The sequence below is a fragment of the Pristiophorus japonicus genome, chromosome 1 (assembly GCF_044704955.1).
Source record: "Pristiophorus japonicus isolate sPriJap1 chromosome 1, sPriJap1.hap1, whole genome shotgun sequence".
Classification (NCBI taxonomy): Eukaryota; Metazoa; Chordata; class Chondrichthyes; family Pristiophoridae; genus Pristiophorus; species Pristiophorus japonicus.
Genome location: NC_091977.1, coordinates 233,660,998 through 233,685,966, shown reverse-complemented (window position 1 = coordinate 233,685,966; position 24,969 = coordinate 233,660,998). Strand labels below are relative to the sequence as shown.

The window sequence follows — 24,969 nt, the reverse complement described above, 5'->3', positions numbered from 1 at the left end:
CTCCCTTTCCCTCCCCCCCCATCTCCCTTTCCCTCCCCCCCCATCTCCCTTTCCCTCCCCCCCCATCTCCCTTTCCCTCCCCCCCCATCTCCCTTTCCCTCCCCCCCCATCTCCCTTTCCCTCCCCCCCCATCTCCCTTTCCCTCCCCCCCCATCTCCCTTTCCCTCCATCCCCCATCTCCCTTTCCCTCCATCCCCCATCTCCCTTTCCCTCCATCCCCCATCTCCCTTTCCCTCCATCCCCCATCTCCTTTCTTCCCCCCCCCCCCCCCCCCCCCAAATCCCTCCGTCAGAAACACAGACACTGACAGACAGAGAATGAGAGACACACAGAGATAGAGACACTGACAGACACGCGGGGTGTGGGGTGGGCTCCTGGTGCTGCAGTCGCCAAGTAGAAAATGTTTTTTTTACAATTTCTTTTTTTTTTAATTGATTTATTGATGTTTTTATCATTTATTATTGATGATGGCTCTTTATTTGTAAAACTGAAGTGTTTAATGTTTGTAAACTTCCCTTTAAACCCCCCCCCCCTCCCCCCATTCCCTACGCCTGATTTGTAACCTACACCTGACTTTCTAAAGTGTAGACAAGGTTTTTTCGAGCGTACAAAAATCTTCACTTACTCCATTCTAAGTTAGTTTGGAGTAAGTTTTCACTGCCGAAACTTTGAAAATGGGCGTAAGTGGCCGGACACGCCCCCTTTTGAAAAAAAATTCTGTTCCAAAGTGGAACTGTTTTAACTGACTAGAACTGGAGCAAACTAAATGGCGAGAATTCCGATTTCTAAGATACTCCGTTCTACACCAGTTGCTCCTAAAAATCAGGAGCAAATCATAGCTAAACTTGGGGCCTTAATGTTAATGCAAAGAAAATTTGAAAGCAGATGTTGCTAACCTGTTGATTACTTTTTAAGTCATTCCATTTCTGTTGGACTCCCCATACCGCATACCAAACCCATCCAAGATGTTAAATGGGTACCCTACTCAAAGGCTGATGTCGACTATATGCAATGCTGCTGCGTAACTTGCTGGCAGCAGGTGCCGGAGAGCAGTTTTGGGATGATCCCTTCCATTTTCTGTTTGGCATCTCTCATGACAGCTTTGGTGAAAATAGTCCCTTATTGCTTAGCAGATCATAAGCATCCACCATTCAATAGCATCCTCTTTGCTATTTAAAAAAAATCTACTACAGTTAACTTTCTCAGTAAGTTCCAAAATAAATTGGTGGCATTATTTTTCTTCCTTCCCATCTTGCATTTCTGCTGCTTTATTTTATAATCTTCCAAAGCAAAAATGCAGTTCTGAACAGGAAGACTTATCTCGGTCTCTTTTCCAACCACAGTCTTGAGCCTGTCACTAGGAGGCAGTCAAGGGGAATGCTGATTTTCTTTCTCTCCATCCAGCATCATCTCTTTAAATTAAGTTGCCACTTCACTGTATGGAACCCTTAAATGTAATATGGTGACGTAAAGAGGAAAATTTTAATTTGGAAAAAATCTGTACTTAAATCAGGTAGCAGAGAGGTACAGCACAATAGAAACTCCATTGTTATGCTACAGGTCATTAAGTCTTGGGTCTGAACCTTCTAATCCCTATATAATGAGCTACCAAAGTGTTGAGGAAATGGCAGAAGGAAGAGGGGAAAAATCCATGGACTGTTCTTGTATGGTCACATGTCAGTGATAGAGCAAGATAGGCGGTCTGGGAGCTGGTTGAATGTTTGTGCTCTTAACCAGGGATGGCATAGTGTGTATGGACGTACTTGGAAGGGGAGAATGTTTACAAGTCTTAAAATGCATAGTCAGCAAGATCTTTTGTGTGTTGTGTTTTTGACTCTGGTAAATTCCGTAATGTGCCCAGAAGCACTTGCAGTGTAGCATGGAACTACCACAATTATCTGTTTGTAACAGTAGCCATAACTAGTGCAGAACCCTTTAGAAATGATGGCAAATATAATGCGTACCATTGTTTCTTCATCCAACGGTATGAAGCCTAAAGTTGTGGTTCATAATTTCATAATGGTGTTTGGTAAGCTTTTACCTGACTCTGGAACATCTTCAAAGATCCATGGATTGGTGTATAATACTGTTTTTACTTTACTTTCTCCAGGCATTGGATGGCCAGAATATCTACAATGCTTGCTGTACTTTACGTATAGAGTTCTCAAAGTTGACTAGCCTTAATGTTAAATACAACAATGACAAAAGCAGAGACTTTACCCGCCTTGATCTTCCTTCCGGCGACGGCCAGCCGACCATTGACCCTTCTGTGGCCGCCGCTTTTGGTAAGGAAACCTCACTTCTAGGTAAATACATAATGACAGGTAAATTTTTGTTTTGTTGCTTGCTGATTCTTTTCATTCCCTTTTGTTCCTCAAACCCTCTACTGCGTCCACAACAACTAAGTGTTTTAGATCATTAGATTACCGTATTCTCTTCACCAATGACCAAGTAGATAGGGAACAACTGTTTCCAACTGGCGGGAGGGTCAGTAACCAGAGAACACAGAACTTGAGTTAATTGGCAAAAGAATTCAAGGAGATTGGAACTCTTCCCTGCCAGAGGGCTTTGGATGCTCAGTTATTGAGTATATTCAAGGCTGAGATTGATAGATTTTTGGATTCTAGGGGGAATAAAGGGATATGGGGATAGGGCTGGAAAGTGAAGTTGAGGTCGAAGATCAGCCATGATCTTGTTGAAAGGCGCAGCAGGCTTGAAGGACCAAATGGCCTACTCCTGCTATTGTATTTAAAAAAAGGAAAAGTTTGCAGGCCAAGGGAAAAGAGTAGTGGTGGGGGGGTGGGGGGTGTCTTGCAAAGAGATGGCAGAGACATGATGGGCCGAATGCCCTCCTATGCTGTATGATTCAACGAATCTGCCCAGCTATCCACCAATTAACTTTAAACTGTGCTAGATTGTTGTTAACTCTATCTTGTGGATCATTCTGGTGGATCATGACTGGTCTGTGCCAGCTCACAAACCTCTTAACGGCACTATTTTCTAAGCAGGACAATGGAGCTGTGTATTCAGAAGACGTGTCTGCAACATTGTGGTTTGGAGCTGGCACTAATGATCTTTTGGCTGGATAAGGAGGCTTGAAAGTTATAATTTTGATGAACTGGCCAGAAGGAAAATTCATCAAGTTAGTAATCTTGATGTGCCTGATGTGCTTAGACGTAAAAACGTTTAAAAAAAATTATTTCTACTGTACTGTACAGAGGATCATGGGGACTAAATTAAAGAATTCAATGGTCTTTTTAAAAAGTAGATTTAACTTGATTTAACATTTGCTGCATGCATTGGTTGCTAAGTTATCTTCCCTTTACCAAAAGAAACATTGGACTCCAAATTAAGTTGAGGTTTTACAAACAGTCAAAGGCTGTTGCCGTAGAAATGACATTACGCACCACAGCTTGGTTGCTATCAACTGCCACTGTGCTTCAGATCAGCTAAGATATTCCAACTTGCGGTAGTATTTAAATTAATTGTGTATTCGTGGATAGGTTTGTGTTTACATTATCCATAATAGCATCAGTGGGCACACTCCAGGTATTCACCAAGTGTCCACAGTCTTCGCGCAATTGTCTGACCTTTTTTTAAAATCTAGCCTGCTAAAGAGTGAATTTCAGTTAAGTCATTGCACTGTTTCCCAGAGACATTTCAGGTGTATCGAAAGCTAGCTCTGGTGACTCGAGGGACTGTGCAATTCTGTTCAATATTGCAAATCTGAAAAACCATGCATTGTTTTATTTCACTTGTATGATACCAATATAAAGACATGGCAAAGACTTGTTTACTGGTTGGCATAACAGCACTGTGGGAGTTTCTTCACCACACAGACTGCAGCGGTTCAAGAAGGCGGATCACCACCTTCTCAAGGGCAATTAGGGATCGGCAATAAATGCTGGCCTTGCCAGCGATGCCCACATCCCAGGAACACTAAGTTCTGCTTTTTTGAACTTTGGTGTCTATGGCGTTTCCACACTAGACCATTTGATCGAGGGCACATATCTAATTCAAATAGAGATGGTAAGCATAAAGTTCTTTGTAGTAATTGAAGCTTGAGTATTCAAAGAATGGGTTCTTTGAACCAGTGATTAATATTCTAAGTGAAAAAGACTCTCTCAACGAGAGGCACCATTGTGAGATTGTGACAAGAAATGCCATGAATTAGTTGTGTCCTTTTACAAAAGATGTAGGACAAACAAGACCATATTTGGGGTCCCATTTTGGGTATTTGCAATTTAGTTTTTCCTGTCCCTGAAGGAGTTTTGTGACACGAATTTTTAGGGAATGTGTCATTTTGGAAGACCAGAGATAGATGTTTTTATATTTGCAGGGTTTTTGACGATTCTTTCAAATATGCACAGTCTGAGGCTTTTTTCTCAACCGAAAATTTCAGTTGTATTCCACAAAGGATTTATGTCGGGTGTTAATTGAGAACTGCATTTCCAAATTGCCGCGAGAGTGTTGCTCGAACGGCAATTTCACTAGTCATGTGACGTGTAGTTGCCTGCGACGGTTCTTGAGTTAAATACCAAATGACACACTAGACAATGGCGGTACTGTTAATATTCGTTTAATACAGAAGTGCAAGACTCACCACTTATACTTTATAGTTACCCAATAGGTCCCTGGATGGTCAGTCCCGTCATAACTCTGTTCCGTCAAGAGTCTCTTCCCTGGTGCCTACTTCTGCCGAGTGTTGCTCCGAGGTTCTCGCTGCCTAGGTGGGGTTTCCCCTCCTGGTTTGCACTATTCCATAATCTGGCCCATCTCCTTTGACTACACATTTATCTGTGCCAGATAAATGTGTAGTCTGTGATTGGGTTTTTCTAGTTACAATCTATTCCATTTCTTGATTACATTTTGTCTGTACCCTTTTGATTAATATATTCTAGTTACTGGCGATGCTAAGGAAGCATGACTAATAAAATTTCAATTGATAATTCATTTTATGTTCAAGGCACCTTAACCGTACACTCGGTGGGGGGGGGGCGTCTTTCCATTTAATGGGCCCAAGTTTCCGATGCTGCTGAAAACGGCGCACCTCCGTGATTTAAGTAACCTGTCTGGGGGTGTGGGGGGGGGGGGGAGAGGGGGGCGAAGTGCGCTGAAATCTTACCGGTGAATTCTCGGGTCGTCCTGGAGCGTGGCGTGGTGCAGCGGAGTCTCCCTGGGGCGGAGCAAGCCGATCGCAACCAGCAGGAGGGCGGGGCTAGGGATCAGCGTTCTTCATGTTGGCAGCGTTGCGTAGGCACGTTAAAGCATGCGCACTGGCTCAGCAGGGCGTTTTTCCCCCAGTCTCTGTTTGGGTACCGGGGAGGCATGGAGGAGCGTGGGAAGGGGGCACTGGGGAGGTGATCGGTGGGGGAGGAGCGTGGCAAGGGATGGCGGAGTGTGGAAATAATCGAAGGGTTGGAGGAGAGAGAGTTGGGTGCCACCATCCAGCCCCCACTCCCCTTCCACATACACCCACCCCCCCCACCCCACACACACCACCCCCCTGCGTTCAGCCCCCAGGCCCCACACATACCTTCCCTTCAGATAATTGTTTATTGATTGGTTGCTTATTACTATGGTGGTTTAGCGTGAAGGTGTTTATGGAGGATCCTCTAATTTCCCTCCCCCCTCCCTCCTGTTGTGATGTTGTGTCCTTTGTGTTTAATGCTTCCCACCCACCCCCCCAGTCTCTGGCTGTGCCTGCACTAAACTTAACTCTAGGTATGGTTTTCCAGAACTTACAAAAGTGCACACTTACTCCATTGTAAGTTATTTTGGAGTAAGTTTTCGCTGTCGAAACTTGCAAAATAAGCCTAAATACCTGAACTAAAATGAACTTAAACTAACTCACTAGAACTAGAGCAAGCTAAGTGCCGAGAATTGCGATTTCTAAGATACTCCAAACTAAACTAGTTGCTCCAAGAAAATTGGAGCAACTCCACCCGAAACTTATGTTGCCATAGCCTGCATATTTCCACAAGAGACTTTGGGCAGGATTTTTTGAGGGTGAGGCAATTACCCCAAGGATTGTTTGCCCAGGATAATCTTGCTGGATCAGTCAGAAACCCAGATCATCCGTAGGTGGTCAATAGTTTACTACTGGAAAGAACTCCGATTTAGAGAATCTCACGCCTTAGGTGGTTTATTAGTCAGAGGTCAGCTCATGACTCAGTTGTATTAACAGCAAACAAAACCCACACCAAGTTTGCTAGTTTTGTATGGTTTTCCATTATGATTGGGATTTTTACATATTTTTGGTGTACTTGAACTGTGTACATGTTCATTTTCATGAGCATAACTGGATATTTTGATATTACAGTTTTTAGTTAGTTATGGGCAGTTGCTTGGAGATACCTGCTTGTACTTGAGTTATTGGTAAATTTGTGCATCAGTGGACAGTAGTTCGATTGCTTTCTTACTAACTTTTATCAAAGTCATCAAAGAAACTTTTTCAAAGCATTCAAGTGGAGCAAAAGAATATTTTGCATCTGTAAACAAATCTTAATGAAAGGACAAAGGGAATGTTGATTTACGGGAGTTGGGAAGCAACTTCACCCTTGGTCGCAATCCTGATGGCACAGTGCAACTCAGCACAGCAATCCATGTAGAATCAATTGTTTTTATTTCTACACCATGAAAAGTTACATGCTCACAAACCTGCCTTCATGTCCTCGGTGACCTGACCTTTTACTTGGGGCTGTACACCTGCTGAGGAAAGAGGGGAAAGCTGCCCGAGATACTCTGCTGCCCGATCAGACAGTGCCACTATCTCAATATTGCATTAAAGTTGGCATCTGTGATTGCCCATGGTGGTCTCTGTTTAAAAACCTTATTTTTGGAGTGAATTTGTGTGCTTAACAAAGCGAGTAAGGTTAGTGCTTTGGAATGGAGGTTTTTCCACTGTTTGCATCCAGTGTTACCAATCACTGCTCCAAAGGCAGGTTCATCATAGGCTAGGTGCAATGTAAATTTACATCTAGTCGAGTGCAAAACTCCTTATTACATGCAAGTGAACTTTCTAGATCATGCCTCTCGTGGTCTTTTGCAAATTAAATAAATCCTCGGATTGTTACGCTTGGAGGTGCTAGGTGTATTGGTAGTGGGAAACACTTGTTTGCATATGCTTAAAAATAGCCAAGCACAACTCGTGATTGCACCAGGGGGAAATTCAAACCCAAGTATTTTTTGAACATCAGTGAGGCATTAATTCGAACCAAAGAAATGGCACTGTTGGGAGAGAGAGTAGGAAATGCGGTTGAGTAACACTTAACTTTATATTACATGAACATTTCTGTTTCTTTTTTCTTTATAGGTGCACCGGGTATCATCTCCAGTCCCTATGGGGCTGGTGGATTTGGCCCTGCTCTTGGCTTTCCGCAAACTGCAGGTTAGCGTGCTCGGGCCTGTCACTGGTAACATTAGATTGTTTTTAATGCTTTAGCAAATTGTTACAGTAGCGTTCATTTAAAATTCCTTTTTCAATAAAGGAATTCCACCAATGGCTCTCTTGATGAGCATGTAACAGCTGTGCAGACCAAAGGTCCCAAGTCAATCTTCATAGTGCACTAAGTTAGCTGTTAACTTGGATGGGTTGGGGTGAAGAGATAGTGGTAGCGCATTGGACTTCTATCATAGAAACATAGAAAAATAGGTGCAGAAGTAGGCCATTCAGCCCTTCGAGCCAGCACCACCATTCAGTATGATCATGGCTGATCATTTTTGCAACTTCAGTACCCCTTACCTGCTTTCTCTCTATACCCCTTGATCCCTTTAGCCATAAGGGCTATATCTAACTCCCTCTTTAATACATCCAGTGAACTGGTATCAACAACTCTCTGCGGTAGGGAATTCCACAAGTTAACAACTCTTGAGTGAAGAAGTTTCTCCTCATCTTGGTCCTAAATGGCTTACCCTTTATCCTTACCCTATGTCCCCTGGTTCTGGACTTCCCCAACATCGGGAACATTCTTCTTGCGTCTAACCTGTCCAGTCCTGTCAGAATTTCATATGTTTCTATGAGATCCCCTCTCATCCTTCTAAACTCCAGTGAATATAGGCCCAGTCGATCCAGTCTCCTCTCATATGTCAGACCTGCCATCCTGGGAATCAGTCTGGTGAACCTTCGCTGCACTCCCTCAATAGCAAGAACGCCCATCCTCAGATTAGGAGACCAAAACTGAACACACTATTCCAGGTGAGGACTCATCAAGGCCCTGCACAACTGCAGTCAGACCTCCCTGCTCCTATACTCAAATCCCCTAGTGACGAAGGCCAACATACCATTTGCCGCCTTCACCGCCTGCTGTACTTGCATGCCAACTTTCAATGACTGATGAACCATGACATCCAGGTCTCATTGCACCTCCCCTCTTCCTAATCTGCCATTCAGATAATATTCTGCCTTCGTGTCTTTGCCACCAAAGTGGATAACCTCACATTTATCCACGTTATATGGCATCTGCCATGCGTTTGCCCACTCACCTAACCTGTCCAAGTCACCCTGCAGCCTCTTGGCATCCTCCTCACAGCTCGCACTGCCACCCAGCTTAGTGTCATCTACAAACTTGGAGATATTACACTTAATTCCTTCATCTAAATCATTAATATATATTGTAAATAGCTGGGATCTCAGCACTGAGCCCTGCGGCACCCCACTAGTCACTGCCTGCCATTCTGAAAAGGAACCATTTATCCCGACTCTCTGCTTCCTGTCTGCCAACCAGTTCTCTATCCACGTCGGTACATTACCCCCAATACCATGTGCCTTAATTTTGCACACCAATCTCTTGTGTGGGACCTTGTCAAAAGCCTTTTGAAAGTCCAAATACACCACATCCACTGGTTCTCCCTTGTCCACTCTACTAGAATTTTTTGAGGATGTAACTAGAACATTTGTCAAGCATGATTTCCCTTTCATAAATCCATGCTGACTTGGACCGATCCTGTCACTGCTTTCCAAATGTGCTGCTATTTCATCTTTAATAATTGATTTCAACATTTTCCCCACTACTAATGTCAGGCTAACCGGTCTATAATTACCCGTTTTCTCTCTTCCCTCCTTTTTAAAAAGTGGTGTTACATTAGCAACTCTCCAGTCCATAGGAACTGATCCAGAGTCGATAGACTTTTGGAAAATGATCACCAACGCATCCATTATTTCTAGGGCCACTTCCTTAAGTACTCTGGGGTGCAGACTATCAGGCCCTGCAGATTTATCGGCCTTCAATCCCATCAATTTCCCTCACACAATTTCCCGCCTAATAAGGATTTCCTTCAGTTCCTCCTTCTCATTAGACCCTCGGTCCCCTCATATTTCCGGAAGGTTATTTGTGCCTTCCTTTGTGAAGACCGAACCAAAGTATTTGTTCAATTTGTCTGCCATTTCTTTGTTCCCCATTATAAATTCACCTGATTCTGACTGCAAGGGACCTACGTTTATTTTCACTAATCTTTTTCTCTTCACATATCTATGGAAGCTTTTGCAGTCAGTTTTTATGTTCCCAGCAAGCTTCCTCTCGTACTCTACTTCCCCCTCCTAATTAAACCCTTTGTCGTCCTCTGCTGAATTCTAAATTTCTCCCAGTCCTCAGGTTTGCTGCTTTTTCTGACCAATTTATATGCCTCTTCCTTGGATTTAACTCTCCCTCATTTCCCTTGTTAGCCACAATTGAGCCACCTTCCCCATTTTATTTTTACTCCAGATGGATGTACAATTGTTGAAGTTCATCCATGCGATCTTTAAATGTCTGCCATTGCCTATCCACCGTCAACCCTTTAAGTATCATTTGCCAGCTATCCTAGCCAATTCACTTCTCATGCCATCGAAGGTCCCTTTCTTTAAGTTCAGGACTCCAGTCTCTGAATTAACTGTGTCACTCTCCATCTTAATGAAGAATTCTACCATATTATGGTTACTCTTCCCCAAGGGGCCTCACACAACAAGATTGCTAATTAATCCTCTCTCGTTACACAACACCCAGTCAAGGATGGCCAGCTCTCTAGTTGGTTCCTCGACGTATTGGTGGAGAAAACCATCCCTTGTATACTCCAGGAAATCCTCCTCCTCCTGTATTGCTATCAGTTTGGTTAGCCCAATCTATATGCAGATTAAAGTTGCCCATGATGACTGCTGTACCTTTATTGCTAATTTCCTGTTTGATGCCATCCCAGACCTCACTACTACCGTTTGGTGGTCTGTACACCACTCCACTAGTGTTTTCTGCCCTTTGGTATCGATTCCACATTGTCCAAGCTAATGTCCTTCCTTACTATTGCGTTAATCTCCTCTTTAACCAGCAACGCTACCCCACCTCCTTTTCCTTTCTGTCTATCCTTTCTAAATGTTGAATACCCCTGGATGTTGAGTTTCCAGCCTTGGTCACCCTGGAGCCAAGTCTCCATAATCCCAATTACATCATATCCGTTAACAGCTATCTGCGCAGTTAATTCATCCACCTCTTACGAATGCTCCTCGCATTGACACAGAGCCTTCAGGCTTGTTTTTTTTTAAAACACGTTGTCCTCTTAGAATTATATTGTAACGTGGCCCTTTTTTGATTTTTGCCTTTTGATTTCTCTGCCCTCCACTTGCCTCATCTCCTTTCTACCTTTTACTTCTGCACCATTTTACTTCCCTCTGTCTCCCTGCATAGATTCCCATCCCCCTGCCATATTAGTTTAAACCCTCCCCAACAGCACGAGCAAACACTCCCCCTAGGACATTGGTTCTGGTCCTGCCCAGGTGCAGACTGTCCGGTTTGTACTGGTCCCAACTTCCTCCAGAACCGGTTCCAATCTCCCAGGAATTTTAATCCCTCCCTCTTGCATCATTCCTCAAACTCCATATTCATGTTAACCATCCTGCTATTTCTACTCTGACTAGCATGTGGTACTGGTAGCAATCCTGAGATTACTACCTTTTTTGAGGTCCTACTTTTTAATTTAACTCCTAGCTCCCTAAATTCAGCTTGAAGGACCTCATCCCGTTTTTTACCTACATCGTTGGTACCTATATGCACCACGACAACTGGCTGTTCACCCTTCCCCTCCAGAATGCCCTGCAGCCACTCCGAGACATCCTTGACCCTTGCACCAGGGAGGCAACATACCATCCTGGAGTCTCTATTGTGGCCGCAGAAGCGCCTATCCCCCTTACAATAGAATCCCCATATCACTATAGCTCTCCCATTCATTTTCCTGTCCTCCTGTTCAGCAGTGCCACCCCTGGTGCCATGAACTTGGCAGCTGCTGCTGCCTTCCCCTAATGAGTCATCTCTCCCAACAGTACCCAAAACTGTGTCTCTGTTTTGGAGGGAGATGACCACAGGGGACCCCTGCACTACCTTCCACTGCTCTGCCTGATGGTCACACATTCCCTATCTGCCTCTATAACTTTTACCTGCGGTGTGACCAACTCACTAAACGTGCTATTCACGACATCCTCAGCATCACGGATGCTCCAGAGTGAGTCCATGCGCAGCTCCAGTGCCGCAATGCGATCTGTCAGGAGCTACAGCTGGACACATTTCCTGCACACAGTAGCCAGGGAGACTGGAAGTGTCCCTGACTTCCCACATAGCACAGGCGGAGCATGACATGCGTCTAGGCTCTCCTGCCATGACTTAACCCTTAAATTAACTTAATTTGGCAACAATGCCAAAGGTTACCCACTGATAAGAAAAGAAAACAAAAAAGATCAAATCCTCAGCAATCCACCAACCAATCACTTACCTGCTTGGCTGTGACATCACACTTTGATTTCTTATTACTTCTTTGTTTGCTCTTGTCCCTGCACCAGCTAGCCATTCCCGACTGCCGCTGCTCCTGGCCTTGTATAGACCTCGACCACCCGCTCCCAACTGCCGTTGCTCCTGGCCTTGTATAGGCCTCGGATCCTCGACCTCACGCTCCTGACTGCCGCTGCTCCTGGCCTTTTATAATCGTTGACCTCCCATTACTCCCGACTGCTGCTCCGACTGCCCGAACTCCTGGCCTTTTATAGGCCTCGATCGTCGACCTCCCGCTGCTCCCGACTGTTGCTCCGACTGCCAGACCTCCTGGCCTCTTCTGATCATTATCCATTGACCTACTGGAAAGAGCATGCTGGGGACAAAATTGGTTTTCGATGTGTTTCACCCTCACTCCCACACAGTTAAACGTCTTCAGTGCTCATTGTCTAGTCCTATGTGCAAGGTGCACAAGGCTGCCCATTCCATTGAGGGGCGACAGCTTCAGGAGAGAGGAAGGAAGATTTCGTGTTTGGGAGAGCATAAAAGATTTTATTGTAAATATAGTGATCATGCACACTGCACTGTGATTTTAATTTAACATCTATATATTTTATTATCAAGTGACGAGCCTGTGAAATCTTTCTGAATTGTTTTAATTTAACGCATTTATAAAAAAAAAAAATTGCCCTTGTGGTGGTTGCATATATTCGGGCCATCTCCGACATCGTCTTAACTTCCTTCATACAGAAATTTAATTAACGTCAAAGTCTTTATTGTCTCCAGGTCTGTCTGTTCAAGGAATACCGGGAGGGCTCGGGCATCTTGGCCTTCCACATGGTGCAGTTGGTGGTCGTCTAGCAATGCATGGTCTTGGCCCAGCAGTAAACTCTGTCCTGCTGGTCAGCAACTTAAACCCTGAGGTTGGTGATATCATTAAGAACCACCATGTCTCCCAAGTCTTGTCTACTTGCCTCCACTTTTTTGTAGAATGCATTGTTACATATATATTCAAGCTCTTAAGTACCTTTTTTTAAAAACCTTTGTTGGGAAGGCAATCTAATTTTAGATTTGCATATGCATAACTAGTAATCTGTAATATCTCTATACAGAAACCAGCCTCCAATTAATACAGAATAAAATCTACACGCTCAGGAGCTGAGGATTGATGGGTTCTCTGATTAAATCATGGAGGTCAAATATCAGCCATGATCTTATTGAATGGCGGAGCAGGCTCAAGGAGCCGTATGACCTACTCCTGATCTTACTACTTATGTTCTGTTCTCAAACTGAAGGAGAGATATAAGGGAATGTTAGCACATACTTGAGAATTTGTGCTAACACATACTCCTGTACTCTGTATTTAGTACATATTACTAACCTGTGGGCTGCTCCAGTATAGTCTCATTTGGCTCCAAGCTTTGAATTCACAGAAATGATCATTAACCATTACAAGTTCCAGTGCCTTGCGTCCATGTTCTGAATGTGGCTCTGATGCTAACCAAGTTATACTTGTAGAGTGCCCTCCTTCCTCTAATCTGTGGCACAGGACTGTATGCAAATGTGGGATGCATGATGTTCCAATGCCTCAGATAATTGCACACATTTAGAGTGGTAATACTCTGCAGTCCAGAGGAAGCCAGGTTGTCCATTGTCTGGACATAATTACCACGTACACACTGGTTATTCGTGCCGAATAGCACATCATATATTGACCCTCGGTATTGGGCTCATGCTGGTGGCCAAGTATAATGGTAGCATTGATCCAAGTCCAGGTGCTCAATGGATTTTGGAGCATTATACAGCTCCTCGTGTCATACTGGAGCATTCACAATGCAAATCAACTGCCAGACCAACACCTCAAAGCACCACAATCTGTGACCAGGGAGCGGCAACTGTATAACAGAAATTTTAGTGTGAATGTGGTGACAGAATGCCAGACAAGTAGAAGCCTTCTGAAAATGGATCTTTTCCTCTCTGGTCTTACTGCTGTTGGGGAATTCCCATGCGGATTGTGGACCACCCAGTAGAATAGTGCATCTCTTTAATGCAAGTAAAATTATGGTTTTACTCACATATTTACTGATCCTGACTTTTTTTTAAACAAATCAAAGGAAACTGAGGTTAAGAGTTTACTAGAAGTAAACATTACGATCCTGTAATAAATAACTTCCCCCTAGCTAATGATGTAGATTACCATGAACATTTCTGATTACTCCTTAAATAACTAGCTGTGATTGACCCCCTTCATGCTCCTTCTCTTCAGTAAGTGGTCATTACCCAAGTGTGTGCATGCTTGTTATTTTCATATTCTGTCATGGTATTTTCTGTCTTGAGTTTTGATGTATGTTACATCCATGGTACATGCAATTTTTATTTTCATTCTCCAGTGTGCTAGCTTCCCATTACACTCGAGCTTAATTGTAATTAGCTTTTGTTATTACAAGCTTCCTTTTATAGTAGCTGCTTCCCTTGTTCTTGGCAGGGTTGCATTCAGTTTGGAAAAAGAGATGAAACATCAATAAAGTCTATGTTTAAAGCAACAACATCTGTTTAGCTGGTTCATGCAAGTTTGTAATAACAAAGATTTGCTGCATCACTGTTAGTATTTTTTCTGTTTTGAAATTTAAATGAAACCATACCATTAGTTAAGCAATTCCATATTTTCAGAGCAATCATTTGTTGTATCCATGCATTAGATTTTTCTGCAACACTCAAGTTGAATGTCCATAAGCTTATGTGGCTGAACAGTTTACAGGAAATTGATTTCATGTACTATGTCCATGTGCAATTTCTGCGCTGCAGTCGTTTCAACCAAATATTTCACACCAAAATTAATAGTTCAGTAAAATTACTGTTGTAAACAAACTTTTTTATTAAATGTCTGGTTTGTATTATGCAAGAAAAGCTCAGCTGAAATGTAATACTCCTGGGGAAAGCAACTACAATCAAAAGATGTTTTTTTCATGCCAGAATAGCATTAGTGTTTTAAACATTTGAGATATGAAGCATTTCTGCCCATTATGTCGTGTGGCAGGTAGCGAGATAAATTGTGTTTCCCATATTTTTATTGTATGTAGATTTGTCTCCATACCCTGGTGCAATCATTTTGCAGAATAAAGGCTCATTGGCATTATTCTAGTCTTCAAAAATATGCTACCTACTGTTTTCATCAGCAATTTTTCTGAATGGAACACATTAAATGCATGAGGTGTATTATACACACGCCACCTATCTGGCCTTCAGATTTCTGCTAGGTGATGAATTTTGGTTGTGCCGAGAGGAGCAACTGGGTGAGTCATTTTTGCACCACTTTAGTGTGTCTTTTAATGGGTTGACTGAGGCAAGGTGTTGATTGCAGTACAGAGATGCCTGTGGGCTGTGGAGAGATGAAAATAAAGGGATAGGTGAAATACCTATATTAAAAACGTTTTGAACACTTATTTTACTGACTTTATAATGTTTCTTTCTTTTCCCCCCTCACTGTCCTGCTTCGCTATTCCATCATTTTTCCCAATATTTGCCATATCAACAAACTTCCCCAAAACGACACTTCTACTGCATTTGAACCTTCTGTACTTTTTTTGTGATCAAATCGAATTCTCTATGGATCAAAATGGCCTTCAACTGTAATGCTGAAACACTCTTCGATATGGGCGATTTGATGATGTTTGTCTCCGATCCATCTTGTGCTGACTTGTTTTGTTCTCCCTACTACAGAAGGTTTCACCTCACTGGCTGTTCATCCTCTTTGGTATGTTGTCATTTCCACTGCTATTTTACTATGAATTTTTCTTTTGTTTTAAGTTGGTACTTTGGTGCTTCATTCAACCGAATCTCACATCTATGCTATCAATGAATTTTATGTTAAATATTAAAATGCATGAGACATTTTATTTTTGCAGTGTAGCATTTGTTAATATGTGCACATGTCTTTTTTAATGTTTAAATAATTTAAAAAATATATTTTCCTTTCTTTCTGCTCTGATTCTGTCCCCCGTCTATACTGTTTTAAACTGTCACTAAATCTCTGTGTCTCGTACTTCTGATGAAATTGAAACTTTTTATTTTTGATCGTCCTGAAGGAGTTTATGGTGATGTACATCGTGTGAAGATCTTGTTCAATAAAAAAGAAAATGCCTTAATACAGATGGCAGATGCAAACCAAGCTCAGTTGGGTAAGGTTAATGAACATTTTATCATCTTTTCTGCATAGTTAAAAATTTATGTTGCCAAGTTTCCTATCCATCTCCCTCATTGGAGTATCCCCCCCCCCCCCCCCAAAAAAAAAATTGGATCTTCAGTGCCCACTGTTGATGGGTGAACCTTGACATTGGTCAGCTATTTGACTTGTGCATCACAGCTGAGGTCAGTTGTGTCTTCACTTAGCTTCCAGACACATGCACGTTCAACAGAGGTCACTCGGTAACATTTGAGAACACCAACCTCTTCCCTAATCTGAGAGCTATAAGGACAATTGTGATGCCTTAATTGCTGTCGTGGCTTGGATTGACTGATCAAATCAGCCATGTTTTCTGTGTCTTTCCACACTGTGTGCAAGTCATTCCCTGCATTTTGAATAGATCAGATAGGAGCAGTGATTTGAATCTGCAATCTTGTAGTCAGGGTGACTGACTTTACTAACTGAGGCAAATGGTGCTTCCTTCCATCCACTATAGGTAGTAGCTAGCAAATCAAAATAAAGATGAATGTATCATTGTGTTCAATTTCTATAAAAGATTTCTGGTAAAGATACTTCAAAAGTCCAATCAGTTCTCGAGTTGAACAAAATGTTTGCTACCGGGAGCAGATCACTTGTTTGTCCTCTTGACTTGAGAAATTATGCAAGAATGCAGTCTCTTTCAGAATACTTGAATTTTGTGCATGTTGACTTACAAGTACAAATGTTCTTTTTTCCTTAGCCATGAGCCATCTTAATGGGCAGAAGGTATATGGCCGGGTATTGCGCGTGACTTTGTCAAAGCATCAAATGGTTCAGCTTCCTCGGGAAGGACAGGAAGACCAGGGTCTGACCAAGGACTACGGCAGCTCCCCACTTCATCGCTTCAAGAAACCAGGGTCCAAGAACTTCCAGAATATTTTCCCTCCATCGTCCACCCTACATCTCTCCAACATTCCGTGAGTAACTTCACGAAAATGGCATGTCTCGTCAAGGACTTGAAGGCAGCAGACCCCCTTTTTGTTTCAGATCAAGACCATACTATAGCACAGGAGGAGAATCGATTGGAGAGTGGGGCTGATTGAGATAGTTCTAGTGAATCATATGTTAACCTGACTGCTTATACCAATACATTGGCAATTAAATAAATTTATGCTGCCTTTTGGGGGGGAAAAAAAATTCCCCAGAGATGAAAAAAATATCTACCTTCCTGTTTATACTGTTTGGTGATCAGTTGGTGTCTTAACAGCCTGACCTAGGGCGCAGTACAAGCCAGTTGCATTTTGGTGCCAGTGAAAAGCAGGCCTGCCTTCTGGATTGGTTTCATGCTTGCAGACCATACTCTTATCAAATGGTGAAAATGTAACTGAATTGGCCTCATTTCACAGACCCTCTGTGTCTCTCCTTGTGCTGTGAGATTCATAACAATCTCTACTAAATACTGTTGCGATAATTTCTCTTGGTGCAGATTATAGTATTGTCTCAATGCGAGGTATATGGCACAATTCATTTTGTAGTCCTCATGCAAAATCTGAGTAACACCAGCAGCATTGTTGTGTAACCATGAGCTCAGATTGCAATTCCTTTATTAATTGAAAGAACATATAAAACACTCCTTTTATTTTGTTCTCACTAATATGCATTTTGTATAATTTCCAAAGAGTATTGTAGATTATGGGCTGGATTTTCGCGAGGTTTGCAACTGGGTTTTCACCGCGATCTGACCTTCCGTGGCGCAAATCCGATTGCATCGCCCGTGCGGGATCCTCGGGTACCTGTTTGTGGCGGAGGTGCTTTCAAGTACCACCGGGGAGAGATGCGCCAATGTGCAACGACTCTGATTGCGTTTGCGTCTGAGTTTTGGCACTCTCTCAACCCATACACCACGCCCAGAATAGCAACCGGTCAGTGCAGCCCTGCTAGCAGCGGTAAGAATGAAAACTTGCAAAAAAGGAAAATGCGAAGTTTTTTTTGTTGCAGTGATTCGATAGTTATGGGTTTTTGGAATGTTTTGGGGAATTCCCCTCTCTTTTCCCCCCCCCCCCCCCCCCCCCCCACTACCAAGGCCTCTCTCGCAGCGCTCCCGGCCCTGGACTAAAATTGCAGAAACTTGCGGTTTTGCGCCACAAATGATTGCAACACCTCCCTTACCCAGACGTAAAGGCCGAACATTTGGGTTGAAAACTGTAGCACAGTGAAAACAGTAAGTTTCACACATCGCTACCATTTTCAGTGCAAAAAAGATGAAAATCTAGCCCAAAGTTTGATTCGTTTATGATTTGTTGGTCATGAATTGCCTATTTTTCTGCCTTCTGTGCTGTTTGTAAAGAGCTGTTTTGGTCTGTTTGTAGACCTTCGATCACAGAAGAGGATCTGAAGAATCTGTTTGAAAGCACTGGATCCTCAGTGAAAGCCTTCAAGTTTTTCCTGTAAGTTCACTATTGCATTATACCTGTAGCTACTGTTTGATGTTGCATAACGATAGTTGTCAAAAAAAAGTTACGTTAGTTGGTTATTGCTGTTGACCTTTTTTTATACTGTGATTTGCTAATCCAAATATCACTGCTCTTTCTACTACATAATACTAGTAGATTATCTATGATGCTGTACACAGGTAGTCTGTCATGTATTGATGCTAACCTTTACTGTGTCGTTAAGGACACTGCTCTACACAGGCAAAACTAAGCTACATTGTAGCTAACTATAAACCTCTGTCAATCAGGAGGACCGTTGTAACTGCTTGTAAATTTCAGGCTCCAGGTCAATGACTGGCTTTAAAAAAAATTACATTTGTAATCCATGTCATGTCTGGGCACTAGATGTAGCACTTTAATATTGGCGCATCTTAGATGTAGCTAGATTTTCTTAGAATGCCTGAAAAGGTGAATTGAAAAATGTAACTCCTAATACAAAAGCAAAATACTGCAGATGCTGGAAACCTGAAATAACAACAGAAAATGCTGGAAATACGCAGCAGGTCAGGCAGCGCCTGTGGAGAGCAACAATCCATCATCATAGGCAGTCCCTTGGAGTCGAGGATGACTTGCTTCCGCTCTAAAAGTGAGTTCTCAGGTGACTGAGGGGCCCAATGCAGGACCTACAGTCTCTGTTTCAGGTCGGGTAGACAGTGGTTGAAAGAAAGGGTGGTTGGGAAGCCTGGGTTGATGCACACTCCTCACACTGTCTACACTTGGTTTCTGCTTCTCAGCGATAGGACGTGAGGTGCTCAGCGCCCTCCAGGATGCTCTTCCTCCATTTTGGGCATTCGTGGGCCAGGGATTCCCAAGAGTCGGTGGGGATGTTTCCCTTTATCAAGGAGGCTTTGAGAGTGTCCTTGAAGCGTTTCCTTTGCCCACCCGGGGCTCGCTTGCCGTGTCAAAGCTCCGTGTAGAGTACTTGCTTTGGGAGTTTCATGTTAGGCACGTGGATGATGCCCAACGGAGCTGATCGAGCATGGTCAATGCTTCGATGCTGGCCTGATGTTGGAAAAAGTTAGAGAAGTAACACCCCTAACTTTTTCCAGTTCTGACGAAGGGTCAGCGACCTGAAACGCTAACATTGTTTCTCTCTCCACAGGCGCTGCCTGACCTGCTGAGTATTGCTGCCTCGCCAGCATTTTCTGTTTTTATTTATGAAAAATGTAACTCTATTTGTGTAAAAAAAATGCTGTCTCTCCTGACCATATAACGCATTAGGGTAAAGGAAGAAAATTTAAGAATGCATCATGTAGTTAGATCTGTTGTCCCCTGATTATAGATATTAGACAATCGGTGTGAGGGTAATAGATTTTTGTTGGGTAAGTTTATCAAGGGATTATGGAGCAACGCTGTGTAAATAGAGTTGAGATGCAGATTTGCCACTATCTAATCGAACAGGCACAAGAGTCTGAATGGCCTTCTGTTCCTACGTTCCTTATGGAATATTATAATAGAGACTTGTAGAAGGCCATATAAAATTTACAGTTGAAATTCTGATTTTGTTTTAATATTTTGTCTAACTTGAGATGAAAAATAGAGGAGGGTGCACAGAGATGGCATGCTAATTTCAAGCTCCAAGATGCTACCATTTGACGGTTATCTTTTCAAAAGTGTTAAAAAAAACATTTTTTTGTCCCCTCCCAAAATTGTGTGGTTGAAGTGTGTGTGTTGAATATTTATATTCTCTCCCTCTTTAGATACACCTTGTAAAAGTAGTGATCGTGTACTCTTGGATTGTTCCACTTCTTGACCGTGAAATGATTTCTTATGTGCATTGTTGCCCCTTTTAGCTGGCATGCTCTTCTCAATGAAGAGGGACAGAGACAGTTTGTCATCAATTATTCCTTCATTCTCCACATACAATACATTGCTTAAAAAATAAAGCAATGTCAAGAGTTCAGTTTCCCTATGCCAAATTTGCACGACATTAGTACAGAAGGACAAGCAGCAAGTTCTGAGCTGCTCATTGTTGCAGCAAACCCAAGATTATGTTGTCTATCCACACCCTCGCTGCTTGGTTTCAGATTTGTCCTTGAACTGACTGGGACAAGTGACTAAACTTGAAATGCTAATCATTTCTGTGCCAAGTGTTGCACAGGCAGTGAGGAGTGATCTCCAGCTCCCGTACATCTGGGCTACCTCCCTCAAAATTGGCCCCCGCTCAGCGATAGTGACATTGATCATCAAGACTTAAATGAGCTGTAACAGGAGGTCTGGATCTGTCAATCCAGTATTTGACAAGTTTGCAGTACAAAGAAGGGGATGCTCTCGACTTGAGCAGTGGCTTCCAACCAGAGGTAATCCATTTAATCTTGTTGGCAGGATCTCTGCTGCCTCCTGCAGAAAGAGAACTAGGGTTGCGGACGGCAGCTAGGCTTTTGGTACAGTGGAGCAGGGGAGGTTAATGGGAATGCCTGAGGCGAGTATTCTTAAAGTAGCAGTGCCCCAAGTGATTTCCCTCATTTTGGTTTTGCTAGGATGACACCCTGTGTTCTATTGTGAACTTCAACTAAAGAATAAGGAAGACCATAAAGCAGTTTAGTTCTCCCTACAAAATATATCGTATGCAGAAGAACTGATACCTGTGCAGTTCCTCCTTACTGAAGGAAAAAGCCAATGGTCTTGACTGAGTGAGAGAATGAGGCCCATTGCGTTTTTCAATAATATTTGCCAAACCATAATATAAAGTCGGTAGGAATTATGGATTGAAACTATTTCTGTTGCCATTTGTGTGATTTTTTGCACTCAATTGAATTGTCTACAGAGTAACCATGCCAAAATGACTCTTGAATGCAGTTTCCAAGTGTCTCCTGTAACCTACAGTGATTGAGTGCTTGCGGGTTTGATTTTTCAGTGGTCTAAAGTGAAGTCGTGTGTACTAATCCTTCATTAATAAATATCTGGTTACTGGGTTGCAGCATAGCATCCAGGGTTTCAAGATCCACAGATTCATAGGATACTTGTTTGCACCTGTAATTCCTTGCACAATGAGTTTCCAATCTTGCTGTGTTATGGAGAGGTACCAAAGTATGGGAAGCCACTTGGCTGGAAGTTGTTGTTCTGGGCATTTTTCACACCTCTTAGCAGTTGGGCCCAAGATGATCATTGGCAGAGATTGTGGGCCAGTCACTTGTCTACCCTCGTGGCCAGGGAATGGTCAGTAGCATGTGGCGTCATGCTCATTCTGGCCATTTCTAGTTTTCATTCCAACAAATAATAAGTTGCTGATTAGTTAAGTTTAAAAAAAAAACTATATCTATAACTCATATTTGAATTGTTTTAAAACATATATATTTTGTTGTCTGCATTGCAGGAAGGACCGGAAGATGGCCCTTATCCAGTTAGACAGTCTGGAAGAAGCAATCCAGGCTCTCATTGACCTTCACAACCACGATCTTGGAGAAAACCACCATCTCAGAGTTTCCTTTTCTAAATCTACAATTTAATTCCTCATATTTTCCCTATAAGACTGGGACCACACAATGTGGTAAACTAGCATTCAGACAGAGACTGAAATACCAATGACCAACTATGCCTGCAAGAGATGCTTAGATTAATGTTTTAAGTGGAACACACAACAGTGATGATGGGATTCATCCCATCTTCAGTCACTTTTTGTTTAGCTGTCAGTTTAAACTTCAATAGATACCAATTTTCTTTATCTCTAATTTTTGAAAGGGGTGGGTTTGTTGCAAGCAATCAGCAGCCATAAATTGATGTTCATTCACCTGCTATTAATAGCTGGTTCAGTGATTAAGAATTTTTTTTTAAAGAGAGAAGTTTACAATCTTGGAGAGGAAAAAAATCAGATCTAGATCTAAACATTTGACACACTTTAAAGAAAAAAAATTATTTTGGTAATTTTGTTTGAGGAAAAAAGAATTAAAACATCATGGGTTTTCATACCACTAAAAATATAATCTAAAAAATTATCAGTTTCGTATTTACTGTATACTTGCTTAATTATCATGTGCCTTATTATGTGCTTATAATCAAATAGATTAGAGGCTTTTCTTAAGGTTTCTTCAGTACATGTATTGTGGGTTCTTTTAAAGGGAGTCTTTCTCCTTTTGTAGATTTTAGGTGAATTTTCTTGTGTATTTTGCAGCGTTGCAACAGTTGCTAACTGAGTTGATTTATATTACGATTTAGTACACAGACAGGAATGAAAGTCCAAACTTCCTTCCTCTTGGGCAAACTGCAAATCAGTATTCTGTCTCCGTACCATCCACGAGCTGCAGAAGTGCTACATAAAAGCCTCTGCTGCAGATATAATTGAAAATTAAGTAAGATGATCAGTTCAAAATCACAATGCCCGAGGTTGATTTTTTGGGGGTTTTCTCAAGTTTCTGCAAGATTCTAAATAGTTTAAATATCCAATCTGTGTGCTAATGGTTTGTGATATGTTATCTTAAATATTTCATTTATTTTGGTGTTCTGTAGTGTGAAATTACCTCTTAATTTTACGAATGTTTAATCGTTGATGTTATTGGCTGTTGTTTTGAGGGAATTTAGGCTTTTGAATGTTTCAGTGCAGGTTCTTTTTTTTAAAAAGTCCTCTCTGATGGGGTTTTTTTCCTTTGTTTTGTTAGACTCTTTAGCTAAATATCCAGCATTTTGTGTTTGCCTTTCATGTTTTATTGAATGCTTGCTGGACTAACTGCCAGTCTGGAAAACATGTCCTTAACTCTTCCATCCATTCTGAAAGAATACTTCAGAGCCGCACAGACTTTGCGAAGCTGCAACTAAACCATGGTTAGAACTGTACTGATTTATTAAATACAAGACTCTTTAATACCATTCAGATGGAATTCTAAGAGGAATTGACACTTAACAGAAAAGGAAAAAAATTAATATTAGTGAATGATAAGGTAGAGAAAACATGAGCTTTTATTTCAGGGTTTCAGAGAAAAACCAAAACAGGACCAAAGTTTATGTGCCTTCAGTAGTCTTAATCATTTTTTTCTCTTCCCTCAAATTTAATCTTTTCTTTTTATTATTGTTTTTAGGCCTAAATTAGAAAACTATTATGAATGTAGTTTCAAGTATAAAAGGAGGGAGATTGTGAGTAATCGAAGAATTTTTTTTTGTTATGAGGTGCTTTGTTTGATTGCACCCAGCTCTAAGGAGCGAGAGAATACCTTGAGGTCACTAATTTACGTTGAATCCAATCTGTCAACTCTCGCATGCTGAGCATGGAACCAGAGGTTCAGTTTGTAAAAGAAGCATCTTAAAACAGTTGTTAGGAATCACACAGTAATTTCCTTACCAATGTATGTGGTGCCCTGAGCCAGAACTCTCCCAAAGTTGCGATGTTCTCATTCACCATTCCACATGTACAAAGCCTAAAACGTTGGTGTGTAATGCCTTTGTTATATAACACCAACAGTGATCTAAGCGAAGCTGTTGTACTATCTGCTGAGTGGGTTAAGACCGAGCTCTTCCATTCACGTGCTTCTAACTGCTGCTGAAATTTCTGACTAAGGATAAGTCACCCCTGAATTTTTTTTCGAATTTAAAAACTAGACTGATGTTTGTGAAGCATCAACAATGGAGGACTACCCCAGTGGTATGTCCACACTAACGACAAACTTCCAGGTGATGTCAGTTAGAGATTTGCAAACGCAAGCCTTCAGTGGGGTGACGTCTGCATTCGGCATGTAGTATAACTAGGCTTGAGATGTGCATTGCAGTCAGGATGCTCCCACCTGTGCAGTTCAGGTGAGGTTTGTAACATTTATGTGGAATCCCTAAACCTCTCTTTCAAGCTGCTTTTCTTAATAAATCTTGCCCTTCTAGCATTGAGGTGTTGGCAGGTGTGTAGTGCTTTCCTCCCTGTTCATTCATGTACTTGGTCTGTTCTTAAAATTCCTGATTTTTTGAGTTTGTAAGAATGTTCAGCTGACAAAATGAAAATGCTGTAAATATTTGTAACAACTTTTTTTTAATCTGATGAGGTTTTTTGGGAACAAGAAAAAAAAAGTACAAACTGGTTTTTATATGAAAACATTGATTGTCTTGTATATTTTGATAAGCAACAGTACCAGGTTTCATTTGTAAAGCAGTTTGTGTCAATGTGGAAGAAACAAAATGGATTACATTTCTGTTAAGATGATTTGTTTTTAATGCAGAGATAATGAAATATTAAAAAAAATATTTTCTAATTGTCTATTGCATGTTTCTGTATACAGTGTTCCATTTCTTTCATTGTGTGTACTTGCTTGTATGGCCTTGATAATCTTTCCTCTAATTGTAGCATGCTTTCAATAAATGTCATGACACCTCTTGATCTTCCTGCCTCTTTGTCTAACACTTTTAACTTTCTCTTTTTTCTTTATTCTAGATCACAGGTTCCCAAACTGTGTGGGGGTACAGGGGGCGTGCTGAAATTCTGTGCGGGGCTTGGAGTTGGAATATTATTTACCTGGTTCCCGCTAAACTGCGCAGTCGTCTGGAGGTTCCACACAGGCCGCTCAATGGGAGATTTTGCGCGTGGGTGAAATTTGGAATGGGTCGCACAGCCCGTTAAAGGGAACACACACACAACAATTAAGGGAGCATTGGCAGCCACTAGCACCTGTCC

The 24,969-nt window shown here is 42.0% G+C and overlaps 1 protein-coding gene across 4 annotated transcripts in view; it reads left to right on the top strand.

The window, feature by feature from the left end:
• The window catches only part of ptbp3 (polypyrimidine tract binding protein 3), a 108,726-nt gene extending 84,176 nt beyond the window's left edge, over window positions 1-24,550 (top strand). For 2 of the 4 annotated variants that reach the window (XM_070888229.1, XM_070888235.1), the window contains 8 exons: window positions 2,111-2,324; window positions 7,316-7,390; window positions 12,516-12,652; window positions 15,450-15,483; window positions 15,815-15,907; window positions 16,652-16,868; window positions 18,261-18,338; window positions 21,700-24,550. In XM_070888229.1, the coding sequence (XP_070744330.1) occupies window positions 2,111-2,324; window positions 7,316-7,390; window positions 12,516-12,652; window positions 15,450-15,483; window positions 15,815-15,907; window positions 16,652-16,868; window positions 18,261-18,338; window positions 21,700-21,832 (981 nt within the window). In that variant the 3' untranslated portion in view covers window positions 21,833-24,550. The remainder of the gene's footprint in view (window positions 1-2,110; window positions 2,325-7,315; window positions 7,391-12,515; window positions 12,653-15,449; window positions 15,484-15,814; window positions 15,908-16,651; window positions 16,869-18,260; window positions 18,339-21,699) is intronic. The other 2 variants (XM_070888222.1, XM_070888219.1) reach the window with 2 other exon arrangements.
• Window positions 24,551-24,969: the final 419 nt, after the last annotated feature.